The following is a 20,105-nucleotide window of genomic DNA, read 5'->3' on the forward strand; positions in this document are numbered from 1 at the left end:
CGCGCCATCTTTTTTTTTTCTCGAGTCGGTGACGCTCCAAATGGCGCCTGCAAAGCATTGCTCAGGTTTTATAGTCACTGCTGGCATCGACAGGGCCAAAAAAAGGCAGATCGCCCGCTGTGAGAACAAGGGCATGCAAAGCAAGCAGTTCTACACAGAGTTTTTGCTTCTCCTTGGATTGCAACCGCTGCTACTGCGGGCAGGCGGAGGTAAGTGCGGTCACAATGGTCGTGGAAGCGCTGCTCTCGACACGCAGAGAGCGTTCCCGTGGGAGGACAATTTCACCCTCGCTCAGCGTGCTCCTGTACCTCTCTGTACTGCTCGGCGCCTCTGCTCTCGTCCCTTTCCGGACCAAAATTTGGCCCGGAAAGTGCATGCCACTACGTGTAACATGCTCATTTTCAAATGTCAAGTCCTTGTGAACAGCATCCACAAGCTGCCTCAAGAGTCACAGGCTAGGAGGTTGCGGCGGCCGCTTTTCGATGGAGACTAAGAGCAAGGCGCTCGTGTGCGGTGCGACATCACTGCACGTTAAAGAACTCCAGGTGGTTGAAATTTCTGAAGTCCTCCACTGAAGCATTTCTCATAGCCTGAGTCGCTTTTGGACGTTAAAAAAAGTCACAGCCTGGTTAAATATGTTTTGCAGACTGCATAAACGAGGCAGCTGTGGAAAATGGCTGAAAACAATTGACATCTACCAACATTCAATGCCAGTGACATATGGCTCATGTAGAACAGGATTTAGGCATTGAAAACTGCTCGAACTGCTGTGCACTCTAGTGACCTAGTTGCATATTTTCCCTCTGAGTGCTCAGTGGCGAGCGTTGAGCGCAAGTAAGGTGCAAAGAAGCATGTTATAGCGCATGCACCAGAGCCAACAAATTTGACTTTCCAGAAGCAAATGCCGCTTCTGTTTCCAAGCGAGCTAGGAGCTATAATTGTAAGCGCACTTGAAAAGCCATGCCGTTCACCAACTGCAAATATCTCTCAACAGCTAAAAAGACAGAATTGACCCCCCCCCCCCGCCCCCTTCAGCACTGCATCTAGACATACAGGTATATTTGAGGCAATCAGAAAGCCATTGATGGGTGCAGCACAGGTGTTCCATGGCACAACTGCTCCTCCGGTACCTCGCTGTCTTCCTGTTTACAATATTACATTCCACACGATTGCACCACTGTCCACAGTGGTTCACAGAAACCACTCCACATGCTTCATTTGCTGTTAGCCATCAAATGCTTTCTGCAATTTGGCACTCGGCATGCTCTAAAATGTTGCTAATGTACCTGTTGATGACTTGAAATGTGCCTACACCACAGCAGCGTAATGCGATGATCAACTTACAGCATTGAAATCTGCAACTGACGATAGTTATCTATGCTCAACGTCAGCCGCAGAAACTTAGGAGGCTTGTCTTGGTCGTACTTGAAACGATGTTTCAGTATGTTCGAGTCAGATTGAGGTTCTCAGGGCCAATGCTTCAGAGAGTAGGTCTGTGAATCCTTATTGTATCCACTTTTATGAAAGGCTGGGAATGCAGTAGAATGAAGTCTGCCCAGTGTGTGAAAGCTACGATGTCCCATGTTTGCAAGTGGAAGTCTAGGTGTCCCCGTAGTAGTGTCATTGCCACTTATAGATGCTCATGCACTCGAGGAGCAATTGAAGTGGAGCTTCATTTAAAACAAAAGGCCTCGAGGACCGCATGGAGTAAAGGTGTTATTGAATGCATGTTTGTGAATATCATTTAACCTGATCCCTATGCACTGTTTCCGCTTCCTCGGGTAGTTAGAGTATTTCTCAAGACCTTATAAAAAGGAAGGCTGAGGGGCCGTCATGAATCCTAATCAAGCTTTAAGTAAACTTGGGAGTTGTGCCACTTCTACATGGCATTCTCGATCACCATTGAAAGAGTCCATCATCTCACTGTAAGCTCTTGTACCCCGCTGTTGCAATCGATAATTCGCTGCTGGGCTGAAGTAATCCTCGTGCACTTTTGGAGATGTGTTATCAACTGTTTTTGTACAAGTTGCAATGATGATATACGTTCCCCACTGTTCTGTGTGCAATTTAGTTTTCCTTCTATGATCATATATGTAGGATTGCATAATCTTTCATTTCAGGTTCGGTTTCATTCCTCAGCCTTGTGTGCTAAGCCATATCCTAGAATGCACACTTCTATTTCCCAAAGGCCATTTAAATCTCCAGTTTTGCGCTGCTCTGTTCACTCTAGTTATTTTAGCTTTCCATGAAGCAGTGCTCAAATGATAGGATATGGTTCAAAGACCCTTGAAATTTCTGTTCGACTAAGGTATTATATTTTGTGATGGACTGATGCTGAACAGCCTGTATTCTTGCGTCAGTTCCTCATATTTCTGTAGTGCAGAATCGAAACGTTTTGAATTGTTATCAATGAATAATAGAGACATTAAAAAGACGAAGATCATGGCGTCTTGCCCTATCAAGTCCTGGAGCATCAATGGACAAGAAGTGGAAGCTGTGACAGATTTTCTGTTCTTGGGCGCCAAGATTACCTCGGAAGGAGACTGCAGCCATGAAATTAGGAGACGCCTGCTTCTGGGAAAGAGAGCAATGGTTAGCCTTGACCACCTAGTAAAGAGCAGAGACATTAGTCTGCCAACCAAGATCCGTATAACCCGTGCTATGGTCTTTCCAGTTGTGATGTATGGATGCGAGAGTTGGACTGTGAAAAAGGCTGACCGCCGAAGAATTGACGCGTTTGAATTGTGGTGCTGGCGAAGACTCTTAAGAGTTCCTTGGACTGCCAGAAGATCAAATCAGTCGATATTGTCGACCATAAACCCTGACTGCTCATTGGAGGGTCAAATTCTAAAGTTAAAGCTCAGCTACTTTGGTCATCTGATGAGAAGAGAGGAGTCGCTGGAGAAAGATTTGATGTTGGGAAAGGTTGAGGGTCGCCGGAGAAGGGGTAGGCAGCGAACGCGATGGTTAGATGGCATTCTTGAGGCATTGCAGATGAAGCTACGTGATGTTAAGAAGATAGTGAGAGACCGGAAAGCGTGGCGTGACATGGTCCATAGGGTCACGAAGAGTCGGACACGACTGAACGCCTGAACTGGACTTACCCCTTTCTCAGAATGTTTTGTAAAGACATGGGCTGAATGTTTGGATTTTGGAATACAGTCCTGCCTCTTGTTTATGCATTTTGCAGATGTCGCACAGTGAAAACATGTATCCAAGCTCGAACCTGGTGGACCGAAAGCAGATGTTTTGTGACCACGGTGTATCAGCTAATAAAGCCAATCCAGGTGACCACATGTATATTTTGGAAGCTTGCATTCTTTGCACTTGAGACTCATCTCATGGAGAGCATCATTTCTGCAAAACATTTTGTGTCATAACTGTAGCAGACACTGATTGAGGCCTTGCACAAGGCCTAAAGCTGGCATATTAGTATTATGCGCAACACAAACACGAGGTGTGATGTAGGAGCTTTGCAACCATGCAGAGTACCACCATAGCATGGTAGCATTCCCATGCCGAATGTCTCTCGTCTGAGATCAGACTAATGTCTTGCGCCTTCAGAGTGCACTCATTCCTTGCACTAAGTGAGTGCCTACATCCATGCACTCTGAATGTTGATAGATATGTACAAATTTTTCCGCACACACACGGGTGCAAAAGTCCTCACAATGTGCACGCCTCCGCGCTGTGAGCACGTCGCCCGTTCTCCCACCGTGCACACGTCGCACATCCTCGCATCGCACACCCTTGCGTAGCACATCTTTGCATCGCCCATCCTCGCATCGCACAACCTCGCGCTGTGCGGGTCGATAACCACGCACAGATAGCCACGCAGAGCCTCGCACAATATTTTCAGTAGGGCACTATATATATCTTCCAGCACTTTCACGTACGGCTCGTCTACCCCCAAATTTCGCAATGCCTGCATCACCGCCGAGGTTTCAACTGAGTCAAATGCTTTTTCGTTCAACTGACCGCCAACTGAACTGCCGTTGAAAACGGCCTTGTAACAAGGGTATTAGCTTGTCCTGCCACGAACAGTACAAGAAGGGAAACATAATTAGCTCGGTATAGGTCGGAAAATTTTAAAACACTATTTGTTCAAACGTATAGCGGTGATACAATTGGAGGACATCTGTCATCTAGAAGTTTAAGGTACAAACGAGTGCCTCTTCGAAATAGATGCGTAAAATGTGTAGACGAGGATATACTAATGTGAAACAGTTCAAGGTTGATCCAAATATCCAACCTTGGAATCTCGCGCTGGTTCTCCTTCGTTGTCCCAACGGTGACTCAGGACCACCATCGCCGCAGCTACTGCATTATTCCGCTCCTCTTATAACGCATGTCTCGTGTTACGTAAAACCACTGTGCTTCTCTAATCACCGCTTTGCCTTTGCGTCTTTTGACAAACACAGCCATACTATATGTTCCAACCTTGATGGACTCTCGTAAGTTCAGTTCTATGCTGTGTGACGAAAATCCTTGAACCAGCTTAAAAGGCTCTTGAGGGTCTTTGAGGACCTTGAGAGATGTTTGAAGCTTTTAAGTCGGTTTTTATAAGGTCACAGGTTATAAAAGGTTTTAAAAACAGTTATTTATGGCACTTGATAGGTTGATGATCTTATTGACGCTCCTTCCTCTTTTCGAAGGAAATTTGTGCTGTGAATTGCCAGATCCAACCATTTGACGTTGAGCGCTAAGGAACTACCCGTAGTCGGTTTCCACCCAACCGCTTTTTGAGATCTTGTTTGACGATGGTTGCCATAAGGTTGCCAAGAGTATATTAGTAGCATATAGTATCGCCGTATCATCTCTGTCGCGTACCCAATTTTTGCTATGACGGTAACCGGAAAATTTTAATCGTATCTAGTTTATTGCTCCCATGAGAGTTTTCATGGGGAGTTAGGCTGCTTCATCTGGCTTATGATGTAGTTTATGAGGTTGAGTAATCGAGGATATTTTTTTTAAATCCAACACGTGAAACGGCAAACATGAGGAGGGAAAATATGTTGAAAGAAAATTTTGATGGAATGTTTTGGGAGTCCGACTGTCCAATCTTGATGAAAACAGACCTCGCCTAAACCATGAGCCAGATATTTCTAATTATTTAAATTACATAAGTAAGGACGGTGTGAATCAGTCAGAAGAATGACTGTGAGGAGAACAATATTAAGTTCTTTTAACAGGTAGCACATGCGTCATGTGCTGCCTGTTAAAGAAAACTTAATGTTGTTCTCCTCACAGTCATGGGTCATGTGAGAAGGACCGCGAAAAAAACACAACTAAAGTGACATTCTGAAGGTCATAAATGTAGGTTACTATTTGACCCTGAACTTCATCTAAAATGCAATATACCATTGACATGTTGCCACTTTCAAAAACGCGTCTGCCTGATGATCTTTCAGCACAAGTTTACCAGCGTTTTTCATTCTCGAGCTCTGTTCTGCTTTAAATTTTACCACTAACCGGTAGGCAGGAGTTCTGCTGACGTTGTTGACAAAATGTCTTCTTGTGGTGGTGCATAGGAAAAAAAATTGCAATATGTTTACGCCTTACAGCGGCCTTACCGCTATCTAACGCTGTCTACAGCATTTTCGCAAAGGTCATGGCGAATAGCCGGCGGACTTTCATGTCATTGCAGTTTGCCCTTGAGAGTCCTTCCATTCACACGTGCCAAAATATTACCGATTACGTTTAAGATTTCTAGAAACATGTTTGCATTTCTTAATGCTTCACACTGACGTTTAAAATGCTTTTAATCAAGTCTAATATAATTTTCCTTCCAAACTTTGTCAAACGTTTATAACGGTCCATTTGTGTAGAAAGTTGCGTCATAATTAAACATCCTATATATTCTATATTTATGCGACTCATCCTGTCTAGAAGAGTGGTGTATATTTTTGCCACTTAGTTCACAAGTTAATTTCTGCCGTTAGGCATCAACATACTTCCCACTCGCGTTATTTAAAAATTCTTAGTCCAAAAAACTGAATGTAGTAGATCATATGCCGAAGATCTGGAGTTTTGCAGGCAGGAAAGCCTATCATGGCCAGCATCGTTCTCTTATGCCAGTTTGTCTCTGATGCTTGCCTATCATGGCTTGCGGTCTCTAGTTTTGACAGCGAGAATGTAAACAAACTATACCGCATACAAACAAGGTTTATAGATCCAATGGAAAAATTTATGACCAGCTATGCTTGTCAATGGATTTTCATAGTCACTCATGAAGTGCCATTATAATATCTATAGGCAGCCACACAAAATCCTAAGCAACTTTGGCTATAGCTTCTCAATCATACAAAATCCGTTTACTAATTATAAAAACATATGTTTGTGAAACTAAAGGGTAATAGCCACACTGTTCTCTTTACCTCTCTAAATAAATGAAAATGATTCTAAAGCAGCTACAGACTGCGAGCCATAGAATACGTTTTAGCAAGCTATAGAAAAGTATATGTTCCTAAACCTGTAGACTACTAGTCATATAAATACTTGTCTTTGTATAGAAATGTGAATGCCTCTAAACCTACAAACTGCAAGCCACAGAATCGCTTTAGCAAGCTAGGGAAAAGTGCGTGCTCCTGAACCTGCAGAACAGTAGTCATACAGTTAGGTGTAGCAGTGTACAGAAATAAGAATGTTTCTAAAGCTACAGAGTGCCAGCTAATACAACCTGTTTTACTGACTATAGAAAGGGTATGTTGCAGAAGCAGTATACTTGCACTCACATAGTTATCGGTAAGTGTCAATAGTGATGTGAATACCTCTTAAGCTGCAGATTGAAAGCCATAGAAAGAGTTTTAGCTAGGTATACAAAACTCATGTTCCGGGCGCTATACACCTGTAGTCATAAAGCCATCTTTAGTCGTCTATAGAGATGTAAATGACTTTAAACCTACAGACTACAAGCCATATAAACAGTTTTAGCTGGCAATCGAATACAGTATATTCCAAACGCTATACACCAGCTGTCATAAAGTTTTCTTAAGAGTGCGTCTCTGATAGCCGGAATCGCTTTGGGATTTTAAATCCCATAAACGGAACCAAACCTTTCTTTAGTAGTCTATATAAAGTAGGGATTGCATACAATGAAGGTGCATATATTGTCTGTTCACATGCCTCGTGCCACTTACCCTCAAACTTGGCCAATAGTTGTATGCTATATGCAACGGTAAATCATATGACGCCCTCCAGAGCGATGCAGGTTCAGCAGTTGCTTCCCAAATTTGATATGAATGTCGAGAAAACCTGCGAATAGATACGCATAAGCACATGTTTAAGATCCGTGTATCGGTGGTTGGAATCCCTCTCGCGAGCTGCGTCGAGTTGAGCAGCAAATATATGCTATATGGTATGGTAAACCATATGATCTTAAGCGCAGTGGAGTAGGACAAACGGATTTTGCCAGTCCCGATACGGTTGCTGTGACCATTGTCAGCACATGTAAGGCTGCATGCGGTAAGTGCCTGCAACCCATAGAGATTTTCATCGTGGGGACCACCGGCCGATTTTAAGTAATCTAGGCATCGAATTGGAAATAAATGTCCAAAAAGTTATTACTTGGGTGTAGATTCATAAGCAAACTATATGGCTTTCTTAAAACGTATTTTGCTGACCATAGGGAATGCTAAGGACTTCAGTACGTTGGCAACCTGTAGCAGGGGCTATAGCAAAAGTTAAAGGCTACCATAGGAACAGAACAGCTATAGCTTTTTGGGCCGAGTGGCTAACCATAAAAGTTTATACCTCACCATAAAAAACTAACGGCTGCAGTACATAGGCAACCATAAGTCTAGAAAATATATCGAAGACTTGTACACCACTGACCAAGAAAAACCTTAAAACGTTCTTGAGAACAGGTATAGAAGTTTGGGCCAAACATCTAAGCCGTCCATACAAAGGATTTTCTATAGCTGGTCATAAACATGTTTACTGGTCCATGGAAAATGCTAAAGACTGCCGGTCTATAGAATGGGCGAAAGACGTGTTGAACAGACTATAGCAAAAACTAACGACTACCAACAGAGCGGCTATAGATATTTGTGCCAAAATTCTATAGCCGACCACAAAATAACTTTCTATACCTGACCAAAGGAAATTTTTGTATGGGATTCGCTTGCGTGGCATCGATGTACATGCCACTCAGTTCCTTGGTGTTGTTAAAGGCACTTGCGAGTTACAAAACATTATTGTAATGCTCGCGTATGCCTCCTGTGAAGCGCGATGCTCCGCTGCAACAGCGAAGGTAAACGGCTCCAAGGTTGCTTCAGTATATAATAAGCTGAAAGTAGATGGCAGTGTTCTTGTGTAGACGAACAACTGAATCAAAGGGTAGAGTTAGTAAACCCCAGTGAATGATAAAAAAACAGAAAATTTTCAGACATATGGCGTTCAATGCACGAAGCAATGCAAATAAGATTAGCCTTTTTTAGAAGACATTATACTCTGGCATTGCCCTCATGTTTTATATGTCACTTAAACATGGCTGCATGAAGGAGTGCACGACTCGGAAACTATTTCACAGTCTTACAAATTAATGCGTCGAGACAGAGGGTCACGGGGTGATGATGTGGCTTTCGGAAATAAATGGAGCATTAAATTAACAATCCTAGACGGCATAGGAAACCGTGAGAGCATATGGGTTAAATTATTGTTTGTGGGAAAGTACATCCTCATTGGCGGTGTATACCGTCCACCAAACACAGTATTCGCTTTATTGCAACTGACGCTTGGGTACGTATCCCGGCTTGCAAATTCACGATCCAAAATAATGTTAACTGGGGACTTTATTTACCCGGAATAAACTGGCGGACCTCTTCCATGACGGGAAAGATTCAAAACGTGCCAATGCTCCGCTGCTTAATGAATTAGCCATTGAATAAATCAGTTGGCGTCTTATGGAACCCGTATTCCAGACCGTTCTTCAACAATTCTTTACTTTTTATATCCTAATTCTGCAATGAATGATTTTTCAGCTACTGTCGAAGATGGCATATCGCATCACAAGCTACTGTATTTGTTATTCGCTTTTATCAGCACCCAAAAAAGCAGGAAAGAAGCGAATATTTCTATCAGGAATTATCTGCATGCCGATGACAATTTAATTCCTGAGTATTTGCCCTCTCTCTTTTCTTATCTTGCTCTATGACGGATGGGAAAGCATTCTGGCATCATTTCAATTAAATTTTAATGCTTGTGAAAATAAGTGTGTTGCCTTGAAACAAACGCACCAAAAGGAAATACCCATAGGTGACATCTCATTTCATTTAATTGAAAAGAAAAATCTAACGACGCGAAACGTTGAGGCCAAAATGTAGTTGAAGGATTAACCGATAGTCTCAATTTCAAAACTGAAGCAGCAAAAATTCGTTTCTTTTCTTTCACTCTGTCTTCTTTTATAAACGAAAATCTCTGAAACTAGCTTTATATATCATAAGAGACATCAAATATCTCATTATCAATGAGATGAACAAAACCTTACTTGATACAAATGATATAGTACCAACATTTAATGCCTTTTTTCAGTCAGTACTTGCACAAACTACTCAAACGCTTAACTCGAGGCTTACTCAATACCAGAAATATTGGGTATCGAAAAAGGCATTCTCGCGCTTCTAAACCAAAAAGATAGATAGATGAATTTATTGGACGGAAAAGGCGGAGAGGCTAGCAGGAATAATTCAGATCTGGCCTGCTACTCTGCACTGGGGAAGGGGAAGGAGAGAAGAAAGACGAGCATGATGGGTGACGACGTGGGAGAAGGCATATGAAATTCATATACAGGCACAGTAGCTTGCTTTACAAGCGCGAATCAAGTCCGCTGGCACACAAATAACGCAAAGGGCACGCACTGCCTAGACACCCTTCTCCTTGTACTGCCAAGCGTCCAGCAGCAGTTCCTCCGACAGAGGCCTCTTTTCGAAACGCTTCAAGGAAGCGGCTAGCACACTTATTTCGCACGCGTACGCTGGGCACACCAGTAATATATGGTGCACACTCTTTGGGATGCCACAAGTTGAACATTTCGGCGAGTCCATCTGTCCAATTAAATGTTAGTACTAGCGCGTGAAAGCCACGTTTAAACGAAGTCTATGTAGCAAGCATGTCTGATGACGCGGAATATCACGCGGAACATAAAATTTCAATGTCCGATCGAGCCTTCTTAGATGAATGTGTCGGACCTCTGGCTGGACCTAGTAAGCTGCGCTGTAGCCTTCATACAACTCCGCTGTGACAAGGCACAGCTGTTTCATCTCCGCTGTGACATCCGCTCTTGACAAGGCACAGCTGTTTGGAGACCATTGATGAGTGCGCTTTTCACTTCAACATTGGCTTGTTCATTCTCATGGATCCCGGAGTGGGCAGGGATCCATTGAATCATTATTATGTGGCCTTGAAGCTGGGAAGATGTGAGGCTCTCCATTATGTATAGTGCCAGGGATTGATAGGCAGTGTGGCGTAAGAAGTTTTCCGAAATTTGTAACGCAGTCTTTGAGTCTGTGAATATACACCATTTTTGAGGTGGTTCCCCACATATGTAGCGAATAGATTCCCGAATGGCTACAGGTTCAAGTTCAGCAGCGGCTGATGTAGAAGTATATGTCCAGAAAGGAAATGCAGAGTCGTTTTCTGGGCTGGTATGACCACAGCTGCAGCGGATGCCTGTGCTGTCACAGATCCATCGGTGCATACGTGAATATAATTAGGATATTGTGACCAGAAGTGCGCCAAAGTTAGTTGTTTGAGTCCACTAATTGGCACCATTGATTTCTTTAGTATTCCGGGAGCACGAAGGTGCACCAAAGGTTTATCCATCGTCCATGGTGGTTGGGAGGGACGATATTGGAGTGCATATCCGGTCGGTACTTGCCGCTGATGACAGTAAAGTGCACTTGTAAAACCACAGACTACACAGGGGATGGATGATAACAAACACACACGGCCCCACGAACACACCAATCTTAATTTCCTAATAAAATCGCAGTCTAAGTCTACGTCCGTAGAGGCCGCTCAGTGCTCAGAATGTGAAGTGATACCGTTCCAAGGCAACGCATCAAGGTTCAAGTTTAACGCCGTGCTCCCACCACGTCGCATAGAAGTTAATGAGTGGGCCACACGCGTTGTTGACTACATGTTCAAAGTTGAGCTAATTGAGCTTGAGGACGTTCAGCTGGACAATGACAGCCATGGCCTCAATTACCATCTCTGTTAGCATAGCATAGACGCCGTGTCCGGCTCGACATTTGGCTTCTTGGGCTTGTCCTCATCCTCCTCTTCACCCTCTCTCACTTTCACGGACTGGTCTCCCTGGTCACCCTCATCATTGCTGCCCTCTGCGGCCTTGGTCTTATTCTTTGTCTCTCCCTCGACGTCTTCAGCTTTTTGTGGGCTCATGTAGCTCAGGCGCCAGCTTGGCCTTGTCCACAGTACAGTCGGCTCTTTCATCTCGGTGCATCCATTGAGCGCCAGGACTATGTAAGCACATGAGACCACCTGTGTAACCACTAGGAGGGAACCCAGAACTGCTATGCCAGCCTTCAACATGAGCGCATCAATTTTTTTTACGCTTCGCTCTCAGTTGCGTGTTGATCTTGGCGAGCCGCTGCAGGAGGCCCACTTCTGCAAGCGCGAAACCGTTCTCCTGTGCGAGGTATTCCACACCTCCCTCTTAAAGCACACCAGCCATTCCGAGTGCGCCAGATCCACCTTGACTACACTAAACACTTTCCAACAGCTCTCACTGCTTTCACTGAAACTCGGCCAAAAACCTCTCTTGCTGTCTCCAAATTTCCTTCGCGTGCCTAATCTTCAGCGCCTTCAGTCCGTGCTACACTCCTTGGCTTTGGATTTGGCTTTTCTTTCCTGTGCTCGGACGGCCTCTTTTTTAGCCTTGTTGGCAGACTCCATCTGCCGGTCGTCCTCCTGAAAATCTGCCCCCAGCTCATTTCGAAGCGTCTGGGCTGCACCCCGCTACTTCCGTTCTTCATCCAGCTCCGCCTCCAGATTCCGCACCTGCTTGGCGAAAGCCCACCGTTTCTCCTCGTCTTGCTCGTCGCGCACTTGCAAGTCGCGCTCGTGCTGGGCGTTGAGTGCCTGAAGGCCTGGTTGACGTTCAGCCGCAGCTTGACGTCCTCGGCCAGTTGCAGCTCCTCCAGGTGCGTCTTTTGCGCCGTCATCTGGCTCTCAACTGAGAGCATGTCATTTTTCCAACTCGTGCACGTTTCGTTTTGCAGTGCCTTGCGAGGCGACCAGGTTGTCCAGCTCCAGCTGCAACTGCTTCTGGGACCGCTCGAGCTATTCGAGGGGGTCGTTGCACTCGTCGAGCTTCCGCACCACGGCCAGGATGCGGGTATCCTTCTCGCGCCACTCACGCTTGGCCGAGTCCCGCTCGGCGGCCAGCCACTGTTGAAACTTGCGCTGCTGTTTATCTAGCTCTAAAACGTTGCTCTCTGGTTCTCAAGATTATTTGAAGGTCTGGATGCTGCTTTCTTTTGGCTTTTTTATTTTTCTCCTTCTGGTCAGCATAGACTTGCTTGCGTCTCGGATGTCGTTTTTCATATTTCTTTTTTATTGTTCTTATAATGTTTATTTTATTGTTTTGAAAAGGTTTAATTTTTTGCTTTTGCTCCTTTTTATTTATGTTTAATTGTTTTCAAGCCCTCCTAATCTTTTGATGGTCTGGTCTCCCTCTCCTTTTTTTCAGCTGTTCGAAAGGACATATAAAATGGTTAATGATTCGCAGCCTCGATAGTGACATCCTCGACCTCGGCCTGAAGCTTGCGCTTGGTCTCGTGCAACCTGTCATTGAAGGGCCTGCAGTTCCTGGATCTGCCGCTGCTGAGCCTCCGTGTCTTTCTGGAGCCCCTTACGGCCATCTATCGCCAGCGCGGCCACATCGCCCTCCACATCCTCTTCCTTCTTGAGCTCGGCCGCCCGCCACATGAGGGTGGCGATCTGCTTCTCAAGGTTGCGCTTAGCCTCCTCTTTCTCCTCTAGCTGCTCTTGGATGTCGTGCGCTCGCTCTCGAGCTGGCGAGGACGCGAGGTCAAGGCCTGCTTTTGCTTGGTCTGATCGTACAGAAGTTCCTGGACCTCGGCGTTCCGTGTCTTGGAGGCCTGTGCACTCTGAGAGCCTGAGAGTCACGCGAATCGAACGACCCGTTGGCATGGTCGAGGTCACTCTGCAGCCTCCGGCAGCGGTCGGGAGCATCGCTGCGCGCCCGCTCCCGGTCGAGCCTCCCTTCTAAGTGGGCCTCCTATAATCGCAACAATATAAAGGCTTCAATATGCATCTGGAAAAAATACCATTCTCTGCAATACTCTGCATGGGTTTCGGTCAGGTCTATTCACAATACACAGTTGGCAGAAATAAGTCACGTCTTGAGTAGCGCACTTAAGAGGCCAGATAAATGCATTGTTTTAGATTTCTCTAAGTCATTTGATGTCGTTCCACCCAAGACCTAATTATAAAACACATTGCTGCAGTAATTTAATGCAAATCATTTCATGTATTGCTTCATATCGAAAGGATGCTTGCGTATCGAATGACTTAGGTGTCTTCTTAGCTGTGCCATAATGGTAAGCACTTGCTCGTATTTTTCTCTTAACTTACATCACCGATTTATCTTTCTCTGTCCATCCACCAATTAGCATCAGACTCTTCGCAGATGATTGTGTAATACATGCAAACTTAAGTAAAATAGAGGACAAAATAAAGCTTAATGATTTGTTCAAATCAGTTGAATTATGCTGTTTAAAATGGGACATAAAACTTAATGCAACCAAAACTGCGAGTATCATATTTATTAACAAGAAGAATTCATGAAAAGTCTCCTACTCCTTAGGCGGAACTGAAAAAGCAATGCACTTTAAATTCAAATAATTGGAGTCTTTATCACCAGCAACCTAAGCTTGCATCATAATGTAGGGTCTGTCTGTGCAAGGCAGGAGGAAAACTATGCTTCTCCCGAAGAAAGTTGAATAATGCTCCACCGTAAGTCAAATTACATGCTAATAGAATGCTTGCCCGGCCATCATTAGAGAATACCAATGTGATATGGACCCCTCATCAAAAGCATGTGTTAAAAATGGTAGAGCGAAAGATTTAGCACTACGCTTCACACATTTATCCCATTCCCGTCGATCGAGCGTCACTTATTTGCGAAACAGCATTGTCACAACGCATTGTCACAACGCAGAACAATTCTCAAACTTATATTCTTCTTTCAGCTTTATTAAGGAGATTTCAAAATAAACCACTCCCCTTATCTTCAGGAACTGTTTCAGGTTTCCCCACGAATTATTCGTAGCAAAACAATTCAATATATTAGTCATTATTATTCACACAAACACTCGTTGTTCTCTAGTGCTATCGCCCTTTGGAATCATTTGCCTGCCGTGGCAGTAAATTGCGCTACGTTGACGCATTTGTAAACTCTGTGCGAAACATTAACGTCTGAATCCTCGTGACACTAAATTTGTTCTTTAATTACTACATTTTTTTTTTCTTTAATGAAGACAGTGCCGTGAAAAAGTTTCTTGTCTGCATAGTTGTTTTTCCAATGACCATGAAATTTATTTGTGCTGTGCATTTTATTGTAGCCACTGTTGCTTGGGTCAGAAAGGGCCTGCAGTGTGTATGAAAAAAATACATAAATATATAAATAAAAATTCATTTCTGAGATGTTTTTTGAAAGGCCTAAATAGGAATTTATTGGAACCCTCATACCATACGATATATGGCCGAAGAGCAGTATGATGCCGAATTATCTGGTAGTTTTTTTTTTATCTGACTGCACAACCTTCAGTGATTGTGAAAGTTTGAACACTACTGGGAATGCGTTATTTTGATGAGTATTTCCTGAAAATGATGATTCATCTCAAGGAAGTTCGTGAAGACGCAAAATGTAAACAGAAATATCGTTCTCTCTGCATTTCACACCGTGTTCAGCATCCCCTCCCCTACAATGCTCAATTGCCCTTCCGTATATTTTCAAATGGCTGCACCACCATTTAGAAACCATTGTAAATAGAGCATGCCAATATAACGGTATATCACTGTAGCACATAGCATGCAAAGAAGACTTGGGCATGCGCAGGCAATTTGCCAGTACGGACATTTAAACATTCTGGTTTGGATCACAACGACACTAAAAAAAAAGTTACCCATTTTTCTTTCAACCAGCACCAACACTTGGTTACCACAACCAAGCTCGCAATTTTTACGTCATTCCTTAATTGTTAGATCTAATAAATATATTAATATTGCTTCGATGACTGCGATGGCTTTTCTGCGGTACAGAAATCTTAACGCTGCATCGTTAAAAAAGGCCTCAGCTGATAAATAAAAAGTTCACTGCATATGATGAAGAGAAGTTGAATGTATTAGTAACCTCAGCCAGTGGCCTTTACGTTCTTGAAATTTCAAATATACTTAAGGACTTGCCCTTGTCGCGAAACACTTAGTCAACCCTTGGCGAAAGGTCACTGCTGAAACATAATGATTCGTCGTATAATGTATAGAAATAATTTTGAAGAATATTTACGTTGTAGTTTCGCAGCATTCTTGACAAGCTACGCAGGTGTTTAAAGTGTTTATGCAAAATCGAATTCTGGCGCATTTCTCATGAATACCAAAGGAGGCGTAATTAACATTGCGGGAAATCACTCAGTCTGATATTATTTTACCTATAAAGCTTTCTCAAATCATGCGTAGTAAAAGCGTGTGAAATATATATTTTTGGACTTGTACAAAGCTTTAAATAAGTTGTTTGCTCACCACGTGGAATAAAATTATCCCTTACATCACGCATATATCTTTAGATAGAGTGGGGAAGGCCTATGACTTTGTCAGTCACTGCTCTCAAGCAAAATATGTGCACTATAGAGGAGACGGCAACAGAGGCAATAATCTTAGAACAAACGTGTAAAGGTACAAGCTTCCACTGCCATATAAATGAACCAAAACCGAACTTTCTTCACTTGCACACTTAGCCTTTAAACGTTCTTGAAATGAAACTGTGAGAGTCTATTTTTGCTCATATATTTATTTAAATTCCCCAGAAACACGCGATGCGAGGACAGTAAATCGGTTAGGCTTATTCCTTTCCTGTATTAACTTGGTCACAATACTGGATTTCTTTTCATTGCTTAAAAACTAACACGAAACAGGACTATAAAGAGAACTGCCTTATTCAAAAGCGCTATGTAAAACATGGAGAGAAAAAGGTTATAGATTTCAATGCTATATAATTAAGTGGTCTCAGGTCGAATCCATGTGAGATATGTGATGATTATATTGATTCTACAATTTATTCTTATTATTTTGCGGCCTTTCTTCTGGACAATACCTAGTATATAAAAGACGCTCTACTTTTCTCGACGAATAGTAACAGAACTACAGGATGGTAAGCTTGTTTCCAAATTTCTTCCTGCGCGTGCGCTGTAAGCACAGGAAATGATTTTATTGATCATGATTTTAAACTAGGTTTTTCCACAGAGCGTTGCACATTTGAGGAACGAAAGTTAGATTGAACCTCCTAATACCTGGAAGTTGTAATGTAGAAGGCACATAGGGCTTGGATCCTAGTCTTGGCAAAATTTAATGAGGGATACTTTACAAGCTGTTAAAATATATCGACCTAGTGCTTTCACCAAGAAGGCGATGCCTTTAGGCGTGTATAGAGAGGGTAGTCTTTGTTTTTGCTTCCTTTTTCTTTGCCTCGTTTTCATCTCCTAGTCTCCAGATAAATATGATGATTGTGATGTACTTAGCCGGCGAATAAGTGAAGAGTGCAGGAATGAGCAGGAGAAGACAATGAAGGCCGAATAAAGCAGGGCGTTCGAAAGAGCGGCCGTTCTCCGTTACAACGACGCAGTAGACTAGTCAGGCCTGAGCCGGACCTCCCAAACCCGCTTCTCCTTCGAAGCGGCCAGGCAGTCACAAGACCGGCTCACTTGGAGCCGGGAACTTCTATTACGACTGTGAACGCCGCACATGCCTCTTCAGCGGATTCGGCACATGCCCTCCTTCCCGAAGCCCTCTCCACCCTTCAGAAGATATCCGCCTTTTTCACTACAGCGCTTGGCCGCGCCTCACTGTCCTCTGTGTGCCCAGTATCGCTGTTACGGATTCCGGAGTTCCATGGTTTTTCTGATGATGCTGAAGCGTAGGTTAAACTTGTAGACGCTGCTGCCCGGCGTTCCGTCTGGTCTCCCGTCACCACGCTTACCGTTGCGGAAGACCATTTCTCTGGTGCTGCCCGCGCCTGGCACCTGTACGAAGGCCGCCGCTACACCACTTGGTCGGTCTGGACTGCTGCCCTCCTTGCCGCTTTACACTTTTGGCCAGTGCGTACGACGTCAAATTTACGGCGATGAGATCGCTACGCCAGGCTCCAGATGAAGTTCATCGCCCTATACAATCACGACAATGTCCGTCTTATACAGGCCTGCAATATCGAGTGGCCCGCACCCGCTACTAAACAGAACATCGTCGACGGCCTTCACGATGCCACCCACGCCTCCATTATGAACACAATGGGCATCTACAGCCTGTCCATCTTTGTCCACTTGGCGGCCGCTTTGCATGACACCGCCAGTCGTCGCGGGGTTCTTGCTGCCGACGGGAAATCAGCAGCACCTCAGCATGCTGCCCAAACATGTATGGCTCTATCCATCCAAAACGGCGAAGCCCAGCTCTGCTCCTGCGGTACTGCCCCTAGCCCACCCATGGACAAGCATCCTGAAGGTGAGGCTAAGTCCATGCACCACCAACAGGAAGCGGGGCAGCACACGAAGGAAGCCTCTGTTTCCCGAGGGCGGATGAGTGGAACAGTCAAGTGGTTTAACTTGATCGGCGGCTGCGGCTTCAACAACCGCACTGACACTGCCGAAGACATTTTGTCCACCGCACCGCGTTACAACACTCGCGTAAACTTCGCCGCATCCGGAAAGGGCAGGAGGTTAAATAGGAGGTGATTCGAGGAGAAATAGGCCTCACTGCTGCAAATGTCAGTGTGATTTATGTGAAAGCCGAGCAGAAACGTCACCTATTCGTCGGGGATGAACGAGCCCACACATACCGGTGTACGCCGCAAAACTGTGTACACCATGGTGCTTCCAGTGCAAGCGGTCGCAGCAGTAACAAGCATTGCCGTGCTGCTTCTTTAATTTCTGTCACCACTGTGGATGCCTCACGAGAGCAGTTCCCGATCGGGGAGAACGATCTGATACCGCACAAGGAGAGCAAACCAATAGCAAGTAACTGGCACTGGAGAAACTTTCAAGTGCACGACTCTCAACAAGGCCTTGGCGGAACGCCCAGGTGACAAGTACCCAAAGAATCTCGCCCAGAGAGTAACTTGCCATTCACTGAACGAGACAACATGCAAATTATATCGATGGAAATATCGTCATGGCTCCGCAAGAGGACAGGCCGAAAAAAAAACGCCATGTGCAACAGATGCGATGTCAGCGATGTGGTGGTGCTGCGGTATCGAGTGGCCAGGGCCCGCTTCTAAACAGAACATCGTCGACGGCCTTTAGGATGTTCTCTTCGTGAACATCGTGGTCTCTGCGTGCGTGGCCTTCACACTCGGCCACGCACGCAGTTGTGGCCAAGTGTGATGTACTCAGCCGACGACGAAGTGAACAGTGCAGGAGCGAAGCAGGAGAAGACGATGTAGGCAAAATAAAGCAGGGTGTTTGAAAGAAGGGCCGTGTCTCTGCGTGTTCTCCGTTACAAGATATTGACATATTCCTGCGGCTTACTTGACCGGCGATATGGAGGAACCCATGTTATTCAGAATTGTCGGGAGCTTGTTCAGCGATAGCTCACTGGAAAACTAGTCTTATCGGAACCTTTTATACGCAAGTAGATGCAAATGTGAGCCTTGTTTGTATTCTACTAAAACACTCTTACCACATTTATTTGCGAAGCGTCCACCCCATCCCTGGAAAACGTAGGTACAGTCGGAACTATGAATGCGGTATGGGAGGGTCGAACTACTCGGCTGAGGGCTCACGTCAATGTAAAATGACGAAAGGCTAACACCCAGCAATAGACTGCGTGTATGCATTGTGCGATTATGCACTGAAGGGGACGATAATATCCCCATTTGTATGTTTAGATGCAATATGCATAAGTACAGCCCCCGTCATGCGCGCTTGGTGCGAGGGTGTAGTGGGTGAGAGGGAGAGGGCCTATTGCCCTCGGGCGAGGAAGGGAGATGTAGTCGCGCTGGCTTTGAGATATTAAGTGCGGCGTTCGCGTTATTCGTTTCTGGCCTCTACGCGGGGTGCTTGCATCAATACAATGCGGCGAGTAACCTTCGCCAGGCTCTCCGAAGCGCTCGCGTGATTCAAGCGGGAACGATGTCACGGGCGTTGGAAGATAAAACGTCTCGGCTGCTTACCGCTTTCGCCGGCAATGCGCGAAGAAAGTTCAGTGGCTCAAAACGTTTCATATACGCTCCACCATGAAAAAAACCTGAAAAGTTGGTTGTCAAGCCCGCTTAGCTTCTGTCGGCATTTTCTTCGCTGCTCGCCTTGCTTTTTTTTTTTTTCAGGCAACTTTTTGTTCCTGAGGTCATTGGAAGGCATTTCACAATCTTTTCATTTTAAGGTGAAAGGTCAAGGGCGCTATAGCAAGGAACGTCAGCGCCGTCCAAAGGCCAGAAAACGCGATCCAAAAAGACGAGAAAACGCGATCCAAAAAAGAATGGCATGACATTACCGCAACGGTGATGTGGTCGCTTTGGTCAATTAAAGAGGTTTATGTGTGGGGTGCGAGGAATGCATCATGTTGGATTACCTCAAGTAAAAAGGTTTAAAATTAAAATTAAGGTTGAATTGCATTAAATTAGAGGTGCATTTCACTGAAAAACACGAATTAAAAGCATTGGTTTAAGCTACGGTTCCTTACGAGTGGAGCCTGGCTAGTCGGGATGATTTATGTGCGGATTATAATAGATCAAGTTATAATAGGGTAGGAGAGGTTATACTGAGTCTACGGAACACTAACCTGTGTGCTAGACGTTGCTTGCTGTAGTACAGAGTGCCATGGAAGCCTGCCGATATAGAGACTACAGTATAACAAAC

General features: G+C 44.7%; 1 protein-coding gene and 1 long non-coding RNA gene across 10 annotated transcripts in view; one reads left to right on the plus strand and one right to left on the minus strand.

The window, feature by feature from the left end:
- LOC146195036 (uncharacterized) overlaps positions 1–19,506 on the minus strand; it is a 38,869-nt gene extending 19,363 nt beyond the window's left edge. For 3 of the 7 annotated variants that reach the window (XR_014705940.1, XR_014705942.1, XR_014705943.1), the window contains exons 1-2: positions 19,421–19,506; positions 7,140–7,254 (exon numbers count right to left, since the gene is read on the minus strand). This is a non-coding gene — a long non-coding RNA (uncharacterized LOC146195036). Of the gene's footprint in view, positions 1–3,104; positions 3,226–7,139; positions 7,255–15,170; positions 15,299–19,420 lie in introns of those variants that run through there. The other 4 variants (XR_014705938.1, XR_014705939.1, XR_014705941.1 and 1 more) reach the window with 2 other exon arrangements.
- LOC146195037 (uncharacterized) overlaps positions 16,235–20,105 on the plus strand; it is an 82,296-nt gene continuing 78,425 nt past the window's right edge. Inside the window, exon 1 of one of the 3 annotated variants that reach the window (XM_084597658.1) lies at positions 16,235–16,411. In XM_084597658.1, coding sequence (XP_084453784.1) covers positions 16,409–16,411 — 3 coding nt within the window. In that variant the 5' untranslated portion in view covers positions 16,235–16,408. The remainder of the gene's footprint in view (positions 16,412–20,105) is intronic. The other 2 variants (XM_084597659.1, XM_084597657.1) reach the window with 2 other exon arrangements.

This window comes from Amblyomma maculatum, chromosome 3 (assembly GCF_055883805.1).
Source record: "Amblyomma maculatum isolate TAMU_Amacu chromosome 3, ASM5588380v1, whole genome shotgun sequence".
Classification (NCBI taxonomy): domain Eukaryota; kingdom Metazoa; phylum Arthropoda; class Arachnida; order Ixodida; family Ixodidae; genus Amblyomma; species Amblyomma maculatum.